Source organism: Podarcis cretensis, assembly GCF_951804945.1.
Source record: "Podarcis cretensis genome assembly, chromosome: 5".
Classification (NCBI taxonomy): domain Eukaryota; kingdom Metazoa; phylum Chordata; class Lepidosauria; order Squamata; family Lacertidae; genus Podarcis; species Podarcis cretensis.
The window spans coordinates 24,008,782-24,024,592 of record NC_137174.1 but is presented as its reverse complement, the minus strand read 5'-3'; the positions used below and the strand labels follow the sequence as shown (position 1 = coordinate 24,024,592).

General features: G+C 39.9%; 1 protein-coding gene across 1 annotated transcript in view; it reads right to left on the bottom strand.

Annotated features, from left to right (window-relative positions):
• Positions 1 to 15,811, bottom strand: part of GLUD1 (glutamate dehydrogenase 1) — a 34,174-nt gene that overhangs the window by 6,499 nt on the left and 11,864 nt on the right. Inside the window, exons 2-9 of the mRNA XM_079975656.1 lie at positions 13,763 to 13,843; positions 12,631 to 12,686; positions 11,940 to 12,003; positions 9,472 to 9,566; positions 5,109 to 5,288; positions 2,252 to 2,389; positions 712 to 849; positions 498 to 578 (exon numbers count right to left, since the gene is read on the bottom strand). Of these exons, the coding sequence (XP_079831782.1) occupies positions 498 to 578; positions 712 to 849; positions 2,252 to 2,389; positions 5,109 to 5,288; positions 9,472 to 9,566; positions 11,940 to 12,003; positions 12,631 to 12,686; positions 13,763 to 13,843 (833 nt within the window). The remainder of the gene's footprint in view (positions 1 to 497; positions 579 to 711; positions 850 to 2,251; positions 2,390 to 5,108; positions 5,289 to 9,471; positions 9,567 to 11,939; positions 12,004 to 12,630; positions 12,687 to 13,762; positions 13,844 to 15,811) is intronic.

Sequence of the window (15,811 nt, the reverse complement as noted above, 5' to 3'; positions counted from 1 at the left end):
GTGAAATCGTGTATATTTGAAACACCACTGAAAAAGCCTGCAAACACCCCATTCTGTTATGAGTAACAGCTTGGAAATACAGAAGTGAAAGGAAAGATAAATCTGATCAGAGTAGGCTTATTTGTATGGGATACAATTAATCTTCAACCAGGATGGATCCCTTGCCCAAAATTCATTTTCAACTTGAGTCCTTGAGTAATTTTATAACTCTGTGGTTTTCTTTTTTAACTATCAATTTACAAAGTTATGCATCCAGTTGTGATGTATTCCCCTGTACCACCCTTGCTATAGAGAAAATGGAAATTCATAGGGTACAAATCCAGCTCCATTAAAATCATTGGGAATTTTGCTAAAAAATTCAATGTGCTCCAAAATGATAGCACATTTTTTTACTGGCAAGTTTTATATTCCCAGAAGATATCTGGCATGTAAAACAGGTATTTTTTTTTTTTAAAAAAAGAATGCTAATTTTGGCATGGAGGAATTATATACCTTACCGGAATAACCATGATATTCCTTTCCAGGAAGATTTTATCTGCCTCAGGAGTTGTGGGTCCGTTAGCACCTTCAGCAATTATCTGGAAAATAAAATAAAATATTACAGCTGAATATAGAAAAACTTTTGATCAAAAATAACACAATTTTTCCATAGCAAGAAGATCACAACTTCTGGATCCATTATCAAGCATTTATTCTGCAGGCTCCTCTTACTTTTGCTTTGACCTTGTGGGCATTGGCCTTTGTTAACTGTTTTTCACTGGCAGCTGGGATGAGGATGTCACAGTCTGCTTCAAGAATGTGGCAGTCCAGGGGCTGTGCCTTTGGGTAGGTGAGAATTGATCCATGTTGCTGTTTGGATACAAAAGGGAAGTCAATGGCTCATTCCAGGGAATTCAAATAGAACAGAAGTTTCAATAATCCAATCTGCTTCTATATCTAATTCCACAGAATTAGGTATAGAATTAGATCCAAACAAGCAAGGGCCAAAAAAGGCCTGGAGACTGCCTTGGGGTGGATAGAAGACAAAATATGGCAGACTCATAATAATAAATTCAAAATTGGGGGGAGAGAAACTATTTTATATAAAGAAGTCCTTCCCCGTCTCCTTAAAAAAAGGGCCCCATTTAAAGACCTTGGAGGTACTCTCAGAAGAAATGACACCAGGTACCGCTGGGAGTATCCAGAAGGTAACTCTTTAACTTATAAACATAGAATCAGAGATGAAAAGGAGGTAGAGAAATTCTGTAGGAAGTATCATAAAGATTTTGGAGGTACAGACCCCGCTCTGGAAGGTGCAGTAGGAGGACAGGACCCAGAACAATCAGAGGATAGTGTAGACAGTCAGGAGGAGGAAGAAGATAAAAATAGGAAGAAAAAGAAAAGTAAAAAAGACAAGACAAGACTTTGAAACCTAACCAATATGGCAGATATGAAAATATTAAGCTGGAATGTAAATGGATTGAATGGAAAAGTAAAAGTAAATAAAATAGCACATATTTTAAAGAAACAAAATTTAGATACAATTTGTTTACAAGAAACACATATTGCTAAAAGACAGATTACTGATAAACAAAGGACATTGTTTGGAATTTGTATCATCAGACAGCACCAAGCAACGAGGAATAGCTTTGTATATTAGGCCCAAATTTGAACCACAATTGTTATTTAAAGATGAATTGGGAAGAGTGATTGTGACACAAATTACAATACAGGGGGAAAGGTTGTAATTGTGGGAATATAAGCCCCGAAGGAAAAGAAGGCTGATTTTTTTAAAGATTTAAAAACAGGCTAATGGAGTACATGGACCAAAATATTATTATGTTAGGAGATATGAATGGAGCATTTTCTTTAGAGATGGACAGAACAATAAGGAAATCAGAGTCAAAAGAAGGGAAATTACCACAAACCTTCTTTGCAATGATTGAAAATTTAAATTTAATTGATGCCTGGAGGTTTAAACACCCACTAGACAGAGAATATACTTTCCAGTCAGAAGTACATCAGTCGAGCAGTCGGATCGATGCTATATGGATCTCTAAGGAAATTTCCTTAATGGTAAAGTCAGCAGATAATACTTTCCAAAAATCTATGTTTAAATTCTGTATATCGAGTAGTCCTAACACACACTTATGGAACACTTCCCCCCCTGTTTTATTCATCAAAATACTCAAATGTACCTTCTCCATTGCCAATATGTTGTTTAATTTTGCTGTACAAATTTGCAATGAAATCAAGAACCAGTTTTTCATACCAATTTGTAATCTTCCAACTCCTTTGGGTCAAGTCCATCAGGATTCCAGATTGCGCCATCTTTTTCTCCAATGGCAACACATTTTGCACCGTAACGATGAAGATACCTCATAGAATGCAATCCTACATTGCCAAATCCCTGTTAAGAAGAGAAGTATATTTAGGCTCAAGATCACTGTACAAATAAACAGGAGATATCAAGCCCTTTGCTGGTTAAATCACAACCTACCATATTTTTCACTCCATAAGATGCACTTTTTGTCTGTGCGTATTATGGAGCGAATGTGTGGTCCCTGGAGCCAAATCACCTGAGTGTGATGCATGCCATTGCCCCACCCTCCCGGGTTGCTGGCAGCCTTCCCTTTCCCCTGAAGCCCCGGGAAGGTTTGGGAGAGGCAGGCAGCCTGTGCGACCTTGCCTCGCGCTCTCTTTGAGAGAGGCTTTGCCGACGGCCTCCCCTTTCCCGATAGCTTCGGGGATGTTGGCTAGAGGATGGCGGGAAGAGGCAGTTGCCGAGAGAGGGGAGAAAGAGGACGGAGAGGAGGGGGACTGAGAAGCGGGGCGAAGGGAGAGGAGGTAGGTTGCTACAAGTGGAAAGTCATGGTAGAGGGCAAAGGAGAGGCAGCAGTGAAGGGGAGAAATTGCAGGCGTCGCCTGAGGAGTTTGGGTGAAAGGGATGGAGAGGAGGCGGCTGGAAAAGGGGGCTGTGCTGCTTGGGGAGAGGGAGAAAAAAGTGGGGAGAAGGAAAGGCTCCCAAGCCTCTGCAGGAGGAGAGTGATCCTTGCAGAGGCTTAGGATGGAAGCTGCGCCCCAAAAACCATGTGGCTGGTGGATGCGCAGCTTCCCTCCCAAGCGTCCCAAGCCTCTGCGGGGATCACGCTCCTCTCAAGGAGGCTGTGATTCAGATTATTATTTTTCTTGTTTTCCTCCTCTAAAAACTACGTGTGCCTTATGGTCAGGTACGGTATTCACATTTCAGGGGATGCCATGTTTGTTACTGGGGATATGACAAATTAGCTGAAAGTCCATGAAAGATTTCACCATCACCCATTAAAGCAATGTGTTTAATTTTCACAAAGGTTACACTGAAAGATACTCAGTTTCAAGAATATTTCTTCCTCTTCCCAGTAGTTTGGAATGCTGATGCTGAACTCTTTAAGCTGGAGAAAAGGAGGTTTGGATCCTCCTAGAGGAAAATTCATATGGTTTTGGAACCCAATCCTAGATGTTTGCACTAGGAATGACGACTTAGGATGCAAGTAAATTTGCACTAGCATATGCCATGCCCTGGCTGGATGCAGAGGAGTGGTGGGAGGCACCAAATGTGGAACCCCTAAGGAATCCCCCGGGGAAGAAGGATCAGAGCCTAGTGGAACAACAAGGAGTAGTCAGAGGGAGAAGGAGCAGACTGGGAGGCGGTGTCAGAAGCAGAAGAGGTGACAGGGTCTAGTGCACAGGAAGAGACTGCTGCAGGGCACATTTCAGACTCCAAGGCAGAAGCCAGTGAGTATTCTGCTCTTCCTCCAACCAGCTTCACTCCCATGTGGTCTTTATAACTCACAGAGAAATGAGACAAACAGAGCAGAGGGTGGTTGTGTACAGATGCAGCCTGAGACTGCATAGGAAAGACCCTGGAGAGGAGGAGCCCTAGTGGGCACTGGGAAGGTGGGGACCTTCAGTCCTTGCAATTACTTCATCGGGGCAAGACATCCTAGAAAATGTTTCAGAGACAAGTAGGCCAGAGCTGTGGTTGGTATCCTTGAATAAATAATTTCACTGGGTTCAGTTGATTTATTGTTTTGTTGCTGACCTACGCCAGACTGCAGCCCTGACAGTTTAGCAGTCTGTACAGCCTATTTCAGCTAATTTTTAAATCAGTTACTTCAGAGGGAAAAGGATGCAACCTAGTTTCAGCTTTATTCAAGGACAAAGCTTGCCTGTCTCCATTTCCCCCCTTATTATTTCCCTGTTTGTTTGGGCACAGGCACACCCCATTTCAGCTCTGCCAACACAAGCATTCCAGAGCGGCAGTGTTGGCATCCCTTTGTTTTCACAGGTCAGAATTCCCCTCTCGCTTATTAATTGGCAAAAATACAGTAACTCATTAGTACAACCCCATATTTAGTAAGGGCAACTTTCCGTTTTAACAAATCTAAAATTTGATTCTACGTAGCTCTAAATAAAGGATTCTAGCAAGGAATACAAATACAAGTTTCTGAACTCTAGGTAACTGTAAAATTCAAAACTCTGACTGATACAATCATATTAGAAAGAGAAGTACTATTTGTGGCATTTACCCAGCTCCATGGTTTTAGTTGCTCTTATTGTTATGTTATTATGCTTGGCTGTTCATGAAATTTTATGGAAACTAGCTTGTCCTGCACCCTGGAATCCACTGAGATGAAGGGTAGGCTATAAATGCTTTTAATAAATGAATAAAAAGTTGTCTACTTTCAGACTACGCAGGTGGCACAGGACCTAGAATGCAGTACAGCAGCTACTGTATGTTCATGAAACCCCCATACACTGGAGGTTGCTTTACAAAAAAGGACCTATCTACAGAAGATACTACTTCCAACATGATTGATATATAACGCACAAATTTTTTTCTAAGCATTACACAAAGATTTTTTATGAAGTCAGTTCCTGCAGGCTTATGATCTGACACAATACAAAAGGAAAAAAGAAAAGGAGGGAGACCTCTTTACCAATGTCAATTACAGTGTCTGGTTTAGCAGAATCTGAATGTTATATTGTGTGCCATGTCTGTTTTTTAAAGTTCTAGCAATATCCCATGAGATGCATATATCAGTTAAAGCTTTTCTCTCCAGTGTGGTTACTATTCTAGACAAAATTACCTGGATAGCAAATGTCTTATCCCCAAATCCTGGAGTCATTCCCAACAGACTCATATATGATGCTTCATTAATGAAGTTCTCAATTCCATGGAAGACTCCACGGCCTGTGGCAGAGATACGACCATGTATACCACCTTGGCTTATTGGCTTTCCCGTGACACAAGCATGGGCATTAATGTCCTAAAAAGTAATAAAAAAGGTTAGTTAGGCTCATTCCCATGGAAAACATCTGTCAAAACATCTGACTTTTTATGTGTTTTAGCTTCACTGAAGTCAACATATCTAGTTGTTGCTCCTGCAAACAAATCAGTTTATCACAATACTGTACTCTCACCAATTTAAAGGCATTTGCATGACATAGGATGCCTTGAGGATCTGCTTACTGCCCAGCAATGTGCCATGTAGTAAATTTAGCAGAAATATTAATGTAAGTGCCAGAAAGAAGAGATACCAGATTACTTAAGATCACCTTGACATATTTTTAAACAGCTTTTTAGATTTTACATCAGTGTGCATTTGCTGAAGGGGTGGATTTGGTTCATAGCAGTGTTTCATGACAAGTAATGACACACACCAGTGATTTTTGTGAATGGGTACACCCAAGTTTTGAATGGTTCATAAATGTCATTTGCACCCTTTAGGTAACGGAACAGCTTCTGCATAGCTCACTTATTGATTCAATGTATCTTAAAAAGCATGTTAGTCTAGCTTTGCTACCCTGCTATATTAAAACAAGCTTATAAGAAATCCCAATTAAACTATACTTAAAATATTATCCACTTTGGGTAGACTTTGTCAACTTTGCAATAGCACATAAGAGGATCTGAACCTTCTATGGGCAGTTTACAACTAAATCAGCCAAAGCTGTTTAATCACCTTTAAAATAATCTGGCAACGGGAACATAGAATACAATTATTTGAAAACTATTAGCATAATCCTTTAATTTGTTAAAAGCCCAGGCAGATATCTGAGCCTATGCATAGCAGGGTTACTCTTCTAATTATATACTTCTTTCTACACTTTTTTTGTTTCATCCTCTTTTTTCAGATTCTTTTAAAACAGCTGAAACATGTTTCACTGCTCCCTCAATGAAAACAAAGCAGAGAGGGGCTGGCTGGTTAATTTGTAGTTTAGCACATGTGTATTCATTACACAAAGGGTGAGTTAAATATGAAGACCACCACAAAAAACTGGCAGTCTGGTGTCAAGTTCACTGTGTGCTTCCATAACACAGGGCTGCCACTGGAGGGAACACATCCCACAAATGACAGATGGAAAGCTTATTCCCCATATTACCAACGTTCTGGACAATTTGAACTTCCTTATCAACAAACTTCCATTTCCTTCCATTTTTCAACTGCCTCTTCATTTCTAAATCTACTTTTTGCAGGAGCCCCTTAAAACTCTCGGCAGCATTCTTCTTCTTGCTACGCCTTAGAACAACATCTGACTCATAGCATAAAACTATTTTCTTTTGCTGATGACTCATATAAGAATTGCTTCATTCACAAGTGAGCATTAGTGTTTTTTCTCATAGCAAGTGCATCTGGGATTACAATCCCACAACCACAGGACTTAGTCCATAAACCTGCTATATCACACAACAGTGTGGAGTGTTGTGCTTGGCACACCTAGAGTGCAGGGCATGAACAGGGACAAGATACTGCATGACTTCAACTGGTCTGGAAGCAGCTGTGGCTCCACAGGCAGGTTGGCACCCAACACTTTGGTTGGGAGCTGTTGCACCTACAACAGAATCAATGGGTGCTGCAGAGCAGCTTGGCCATTTCCAGCTTGTCAAGATTCAGGTGTCTGTGCTGAACTGGGAAAGGACTGTGATTTTACAGCAGGAAACATTTGAGGATCACCATCAGAATGTTTTATAGAAAGCCAACTAGATTGACTTACAGCTAAGATGTCACTCATGTTTTTGGGAATGGGAAATTAAACTGCAAACTGTTACCCAAGATTGCGTTAACTAGTTTTCTATCAGTAGCATGTGACAAAACTCTTCTTGAATATACAATGAACGACTCTGCCAACTCCTACTTATTGCAAGCTTTTGGACCCCACAAAACACTTTCATGCATGCCTATCTATGCACTTTTGAAAGCAGAAGTTCATACAAGACTACAGAACTAAGCTTTTTCACTTTAAATGCACATGAGGCATGCCACACTGTTGCTTCAAAAAGTTAGGCAAGCAATACTTGAACTGAAAATGAACTGGGTTTACAATTCAATTTGACTAACCTTAAAATAACCAAGTCTCAAACTAATTCCTAGGGCAACACATTGCATGAAACAATTACTGAGCTAGAGATTTTCAACTGACACTTAAAACCTGCAGGTTTGCAGAGAATTATTAACTAAGTTACCCCAATAATTATGTTTTGCCTGTTTTTAGGCATCCAATGCCCAGAACTAACATGCAAACATTCCCAGGGACAAAATATCTCTTAGAAGTAGTGCCTTGAATCACAAGATAAAAGAGGAAAACAAAAACTGTACAGGGACACTGGTCTACTGCCCTGAATACTAAAAAGTTTGCCACAGTAGAATTTAATCACAGCAGCATGCTTGTGGGCCAAGAAAGATTTTAAGTCTTAACACTTCTCATTGCTTTCTACTTTGTGTTTATTAGAATCTTTATCATTTTGCCACTCAACTTGCAAACAAAGTATAAATTGAATGTAACAGGCCGAATGAAGAAGCTGCTCCAGAAAATTGTTTCTAAAGCCACCTTGAACAAGCAAAATGCTAACTCACAGCAATCTAGCCAAAGGAACTGTGGAATTATTCAAAAGCTTTCTCATGCATGAATAATTAAGAACTCTCAAAGGCCAGCCTGTTGTATCCTGAAAAAGAAACACTTTTCCTGTTGTGGTATAAATTATGACAGGGAATTCAAACTGCTTTACCAGGAGGCACACTTCTGTATTCTCGTGCCCTGTTATTCAGAGATGAGCAAGTGTTAAATGGAAAGAGGCAAAACAAAGCCAACCTTGCAGGACGTATAACCGCCACAATTATTTTTATTTTAAGAGACTAAGGTCCACCTCCAGTTATACTACAATGAATAAAAATATACAGTGATACCTCTAGTTATGAACTTAATTCATTCCAGAGGTCCATTCTTAACCTGAAACTGTTCTTAACTAGAGGTGTGCTTTCGCTAATGGGGCCTCTTGCTGCCACTGCGCCGCTGGCACACGATTTCCGTTCTCATTCTGGGGCAAAGTTCCCAACTCGAGGTAACTCTTCCAGGTTAGCAGAGTTTATAACATGAAGCGTTTATAACTCGGGGTACCACTGTATAGACAGCTTTAGAGTGAATTTGACCACTGGCCAGTACTACTCCAACTTGAAGCTGGACAAAATCTCAGGAATAGGCCTTCCCCATCACTGCAATGATTTCTTCCCAATAATCAAGATCCCTGTGTGACTCCCAGATACTATTTTCTGACTGGTTCCAGTTGGTGGTTGCAGGAATGAGTAGCTCAGAGGCCTGAATCTCATTTTATGAATAGGCCTGAATAGCAATATTCAAGAGGCTCCCTGAACACACAGAACTAGTATACAACAGAACAGAATTTGACCCAGCCTTTTCTTAGCACGATTTTTCCTTGGTTTATACATTACTGCAGAGGTAGACAACTGGGTGCTCTTCAGATGTTAGGTTCAGAACTCCCATGAGTCCCACTAGCATGGGACATAATTTCACCAGAGATTATGAGTGTTATAGTTCAACAACATCTGGAAGGCACTGCATTAGAGTAACATTAGGTATACGACTCTATAATGCAATAATTAAGATTGGGGGAACAGGTTGTACTATCATATGCACAAGTACCTGGGAGCTGCAACAGGCCTTAGCTTCTCATGTGTACATGCAATAGAAAAACTAAAGTATGGCTATATATTATGGGAACATTATGGCTCATAGAATGTAGCCACACTAACTTCATCATTGTGTGAAGCTACCCAATTTTTTTAAACACCACCAATTTAGAATGAAACAACAGCCCAAAGATGTACTGAAACAGAGGCAATTACAATTGTTTTACTCTGCAATATATAAAAGCATCAAGCAACTGCTATAACAGCTTTTACTCGTTTTGTACATTCAAAACTAACGCCAAAATTCTATCAGGAATAAGACTCAAGTAGCAATACAAATGACTGTGGTGCCGGCTTGTTAAAAAGTGATACAAGCCTTCTGCATTGTATTGCACATGCGAAATATCACAAATCTGTTAGTCATAGTGCTTAAGATTATAGAAATGGTAAATGTTGCACAATTGGCAAAATGGGTTGACTAATTCTACCTAAATTAAAGCATGTGCCTTCACTCAGAACTTACATAGTGTCCTATGGTATTGGCATAGGTGTCTGCAATCCAGGACATCTCCCTCTCACCTGTGCTCATGTCAGGAGCAGGCACATCAACACCAGGCCCTGCAGGCAAGATTAAAACCATCAACACAATTCAAACACGAGTCTCAATTGTATCAATTTACAGCCAACCTTAAGTGATCAATTTCATAGCAACTCTTACACCGTTTTGTGAACTACAATACAGTACAGTACTGGTTTGTGCTTTATAAACAATGAATCAATATTTCTTATGATGCACCCACATTTTGGAGGCTGCTTGGAAGACTTCTGGATCAGATGATTAATTATCATCATCTATACACCAATGCAGCAGCACTGTATACTAGAGCCACATGTGAGGTTAAGTGGAACCATTCCTGGCTTTTCACATGCTCCATATTACTGAGATGTTTGTGTCTCACGTTAATATGACTCAGGACCAAGTTTGTGTTACTCGGTTTACTCTGGGAAAAGGTATTTAATGCTTTCCTCTAATTTTCTTCATGGTTTTGGCGTGAAAGTGCATTTAGGATTACTGGCAGCCTAGAATCCCTGTACAGTCATACCTCGAATTGAATGTGCTTCGGGTTGAGCGCGTTCGAGTTGCGCTCCACGGCAACCCAGAAGTAAAAGAGCATGTTACTTCCAGGTTTCGCCGCTCGCGCATGCGCTCAAAATAATGTCACACGCATGCACAGAAGCAGAGAAATGCGACTGGTGCAGACGTGCTGTCGCGTCTTGCCTTCCATTCGGGATGCAAATGGGGCTCAGGAACGGATCCCAGTCGCATCCCGAGGTACCACTGTACAGTGTTTTTTTGAAGAAATATCTTTAAGCAGGAAAACAAGGCAAAGATAACAATAATTCATTTCCAGAAGTATTTTCCTGTTAGACCAGAAGCAGTTCAGTTATTTGCGGTATTTCTCATGTAGGGACAAGCCCCTTTTTACAGAGTTATGTCTGGTTATGAGAAGCCATTCAAAATTTTATGGGGGGGGGGGGAATTCACATCAAAAAAATGGAAACAGAACAATTCACACACTAGTGAAACTTATAAGGGACATTAGTAAAGGCTGGAAAACAAGTATAAGATAGTCATTTCTGAAACCATCGGGTTATTTTGGAAAGCTATGACAAAGCCTTGTTTTTTGGTTGCTACAAGGTGGAGCTTCAATTTCCTTCCTCAACTTCCTTTAAAACTGGCACAACTTCGACCAGCATGAAAAAGCTAACAGTAACAAAATTGCTCTGAATAGCAAACTGACCAGGTTAAGAAGAGCTATTTTGCTACGTTTGCACAGCTGTTAGCTACTCAGGTGCAATTCTGGGGCCATAGAATGAAAGCATTAACTCTGCACAAAGCAAATACTGTGTTCAGAATTATTAGGAAAGAAAGCAAAATGCAAACATGTGCAACCCTGGCCACAACCACATCAACAAGGTCTTGGCATATTTGAAAAATATACAAAAGCAACTAAATATGCTGGAGTATGCCAACATCTTTCTTTTCAAGCAGAGATGACCAACAGTAACTAGATCTGAGCCATAAAGCAGTTTTGCAACTGGCACCACTAAAATTTAATCAAGGTTTGGTAAATTTTTACCCAAATATCACACGGCAAAGCCCTTACTAGAAAAGTTATGTTGCTCTTAGGGTACAGTCTGACCGCCTATGAGTGGGTCAGAAGATGTGTATATGTCAGTGCAATATACTATGGACCTTGGGCTAAAGTATAAAGTCAACCTCTTGGATTCAGATATTGGCAATCCCTGTTTTAAGTAAAGACCAAGTAGCTTAAGCTTAGAGAAAAAAAAGAGGCAAGGGGAGTTTCAAAAGGAACAGATAATGGTTTAAATCTGAAAGTAAGTTAATGGAACGAAAGATTCCCATCCTCCCTTTTTCCAGCATGCCCTTTCCTCCATCCCACATGATAAAGGAGAGCCCCAATATTGGACAGGTTACTAAATAAAACTCCACTGTATTATAAATATGAGAGCTCTACTCAGTGACTGGATGGAAGGTGTTATCTGGCAAGTCACTCAGTTCTCACTGGGGAAGTAACCCTGTGTCTGGGCTGTACCACTTCAAACAATATGGGGGAATTGGCATGACTGGGTACACCTCCATAAACAATAACTCTTTGCGCTTTGGGAACCAGCAGGTCAAAGAGAAGCTAAAACTCTTCTCGGCATTCAGTCACAAGAATCTGCAATCGGAAGTGGTGCAGCCCAGACACAGTCTAACTTGATAGATTTGTTGGAGGAAAGATACAAAGCACTTTGGCATTTCTGCATGTACCTAGAGGTGATAAATGCAACAGTTACACTGTGGTGCATGAGTTACTCAAAGCATACTAAGCAACTACTAAAACCTTTCTGGAGAGATAAAGGCAGAAAATGCTGCTGAGCCATCTTTCTCATAGCAATTGTTACAGCAGTCGCTGCATAACGTACCAATAAAGCCCTTCTTTGCGAGTTCTATGGTAAACCGTCTTGTGATTTTTTCCAATTCATTATCCTATAACAAAAAAGCAGTTAAGGTCCAGGTCGCAAGACATCAACCACTAATGTCATATGTTAAAGATTTTACCAAGAAAAACATTCAACAATACTTGTGTTTCCATTGCTTATGTGCTCTTAGTCATACTACAACAACTCTGCTTGGTGTAGGGGACACATCCCCCCAGTTACATTGTGCTTGAAACATTCCAAGCACCTTGTAAATGCAGTGCAACTACGGGAGTAACCTCTTAATCCAATATCTGGATCTAAACTTGGAACAGCAGGAAGGAGACATGGGATTGACCCCAACCTTGCAGTGAGTTTGAGGAACAGTGAAAATATTCAGCTCTTCCGGGGGGGGGCAGTGTCTTGGTGAATTTAAATGTTTGGTTAGCTAACAAGGTCAGCCAAAATCTGTGGACCCCTGTAAATAAATTTAAGCAATGTAACCTTTTACACAGGAGATTCTGAAACACCTTACTTGTTTTAAAACCTTAAATTGCGAATACATTGCCTATGATTCATTCCTCAACATGCTACAGAATAAATACAAGATTTCCACCCCTACTATAGCAGAGTTATTTCTCAAACTTACCCAACCTAAGCATGCTGGTTAAAAGATTTCTGTCAGATTGGAACTTACTGTATAATTTCTAGGATTGATCTTTACACCAGCCTTTGCACCACCAAACGGCACGTCTGAAAACAAATGTTTGTGCTTAAGTTAAACAAGAATACAAAACTTGCAAAATAAGAGTAGGGGTAAATGATGGGGAAAACAGAACCTGCCACTACTGGTGATGAGTATTTGGCATTTTCTATTTTTATTTATTAACAAAATAATATATATGACCGCCCTCTTGCAAAACGTCACGGTGGCGTACAGCAACATAAAAAGCCTTTAAAAGCAATGCAGATTGTTACTGGCACTGAATCACAAATATATGGAGATAAATCACAGAAAGTGAAGAATTTTGTCGAGCCCAAACTCCCACATTTCGAAGCTGGGAAAGCAGGGGAAAGACTATAGGACCCTGAGGTATAATCCTAATCCCTCTTTAAGAAGAGAACACCTAAACTAGCCTATGTGTGTGTTTTAAAACAATGAATTAAGTCTGACTTATGAATTAGTGGGGCTTAACAGGCAGCTTTGGCACCATATAAATTGTAGGTTGATTTGCTGTGTTCCCAAATCCTGTTAATCAGTAAATATGGTTATTCCCCATATAAACCCTCTCTACTCCCAACACATCCCACTAATTTAGCCCTGTTAGAAAGTTCACAAAAGTTACTAACTGGCAAAGAATGTTTACTAGACTGCTGGGATACGGCAGAGAAGGGATGAGTTCTGTCATTCCTGCAGCAGTTATATTTCTAGGTTGGGTGTGAAGGTGGCTTTCCTTCTCTGGCAGTCAGCTTGGTTTCCATGCTGGGCACAGAAGAGTGTTGAAGTGATCCATATTCTCTCCACAAGCCAATTTCCCTAGCTGCATGCAACTCTTTGTTGCCCATGGCTAACAGGTAAGTGCTTAAATAAAGGCTATGCTAATTCAATGCTAAACCTAAATTTCTTCTCATTTTAAGCAGATAACTGCTTCACTGAAACATCAAATGAAGAACAGTTGGAATTAAATATTTTATATATAATAAATACGTACGTAGCCCATCTCATATTCTAATGTAATGCTTGAGATTTAAGTTTGACATGGCCTCAAGATTCTTAAATAGCATTGGCAATGACTGAACATACATGGACCTTTACAAACATCACTTACCCACTACAGCACATTTGTATGTCATTAGAGAAGCCAAAGCTTTCACTTCATCGACACTCACTTCTGTACTGTACCGAATACCTGTAAGGAAAACAGTAAGCCAACTTAAGTTTTCATAGTCAAGTAGAAACAAGCCTCAAAGGCTAAGAATTAAGTGCCATTTGAACAAGAAGCATTGCAAAAGAATCACTGTGAAAAAGTCCCACACAAGCATTTTTTGAGTTCTTTGGAGACAGACAAAAAACACCCCAAATTTGTATGCAGCAAAGGTATCCAAGAACTAAAATACTGCGTACTTTGGGTCTATGGACCACAATAAAGCTGTGTGTGGATTCAAGGACTAAAACTGAATACCCTTCCTTGATTAGTAGCAATTAATAAATATGCCAAGAAGCTTACTGACACAATCTGTCCTGAATGTTTGTGCTACCCACTCTAAGGAAGTTTTTAATGTTTGACTGTTTAGAGTATTTTGCTAGATGCTGCCCAGAGTGGCTGAGCAACCCAGTCAGATGGGCAGCATGTAAGTAATAAAATTATTATTATTGGTTAACACCCCTGCAATTCTGGCATTGTTTTGCAGTGTTACAGGCAAAGAACTGGTATACTCCAATTCTAGCCCTTATGCACTGGAGCAAAATGCTGTCTTCACATTTGGTTGTTAGTGTGTGGTTTGGAAATTACTACCATATGCAGGAAGCTGTTCCTCAAGAGGCTAGTTTTGGTTGCTTGGAATACCTGAAGCCACAATATGAATAATTTCCACTTTAAAGAAAAAGAATTCTCCCCCTTCATTTTGATATTACAGTGACTTAACAAAATCTAAAATCTTAACAAAATTTATTATCCTTTGCCTTTTGTGAAAGGGGCTGAGCAATGACCTATGAATTACTTCCTCTTGATATACACTTGCTCTGGGAGAAACAAACAACTGGAAGGTGTCACTTTAGCCAATATATATATTTCTAGAGAAAGCCTACAAAGAAAGGTCAGCTAAATGAGGTTTCAATGCTGTACAAAAGTGGCTTCTAGAAACTCCATTTGTATTTAAGAAACACAAAATCAGCTCAAATGATTCCTCTTTCAATTCTGCATCTAGAAAGTAAACTAATTGTTTAACTATAATACATGAAAAATTAGTGTTAAGACAGGACATGCTGCCTTTCTCAAGGAACTACTTGAACCATAAGTTGTGATGTTGTTGCCATTAAGAAAATATAAGTGCAGGACCATTGATAGTTGAGACAATACAATGAAACAAGAGCCATCCACACTGTTCTGCGTAGTTGCTGCATTCTGAATATGGGTATTCCCTTGACAACTCTGGTATCATTTGCTGGAGAAGAAATGTTTCAGTTTACATTCACCTTCATTTCTGAAGCCAAGCTAGTAACTGCATATGGAGGAAAGAGATGAACCACTTTTTAATGATAACATGCCTGGAATGTACAAGGGCATACAGTATTGCAGTGTTTGTTCTAGCTGGAGTCAACATTTCATCATTCCAGTCTTTCGGAAGCACATTAATCGGAGGCATGCCTGCTGTCTGCTAGCACGCTTAGGGTTGCCCAATCCCCTGAGCAAGGTAGCAAGTTCAGTAACTGTCACAACAAGTTCATTCCGGCAGTTAGAAATTTACCAAGTTGGATCCACAAGGCAGGTTGTTTTTTTTTAACAGTGAGATACTGTACTGTTTTGTACTGAAAATGCCACCAATACCCTTAGAAAGCAAAAGCAGCAGTTCAATACTTGAGAACCCAAACTACACTGTATATGCATTAGAATCATTCAATACCTGAGCACCCTAGATAAGGATATACATATTAATTTGAGTATTAATTTCAGTCTTAGTTTTCAGTCAACTTATTATTCTTTCCAGTTTGACTGGAACCAAAGACTAGGACCTAAAGAACTATGGGAGTAGTATGTGAGCTCAAAAGACAGTTTCCAAGAGGTAGAACATTCACCCACCCCCAAACCCACATAAAAAAAACTTTTCTACACCTGCTGAACTAGTGCAAGCCCCTTGTATATGTAGCTCTCCTGAAT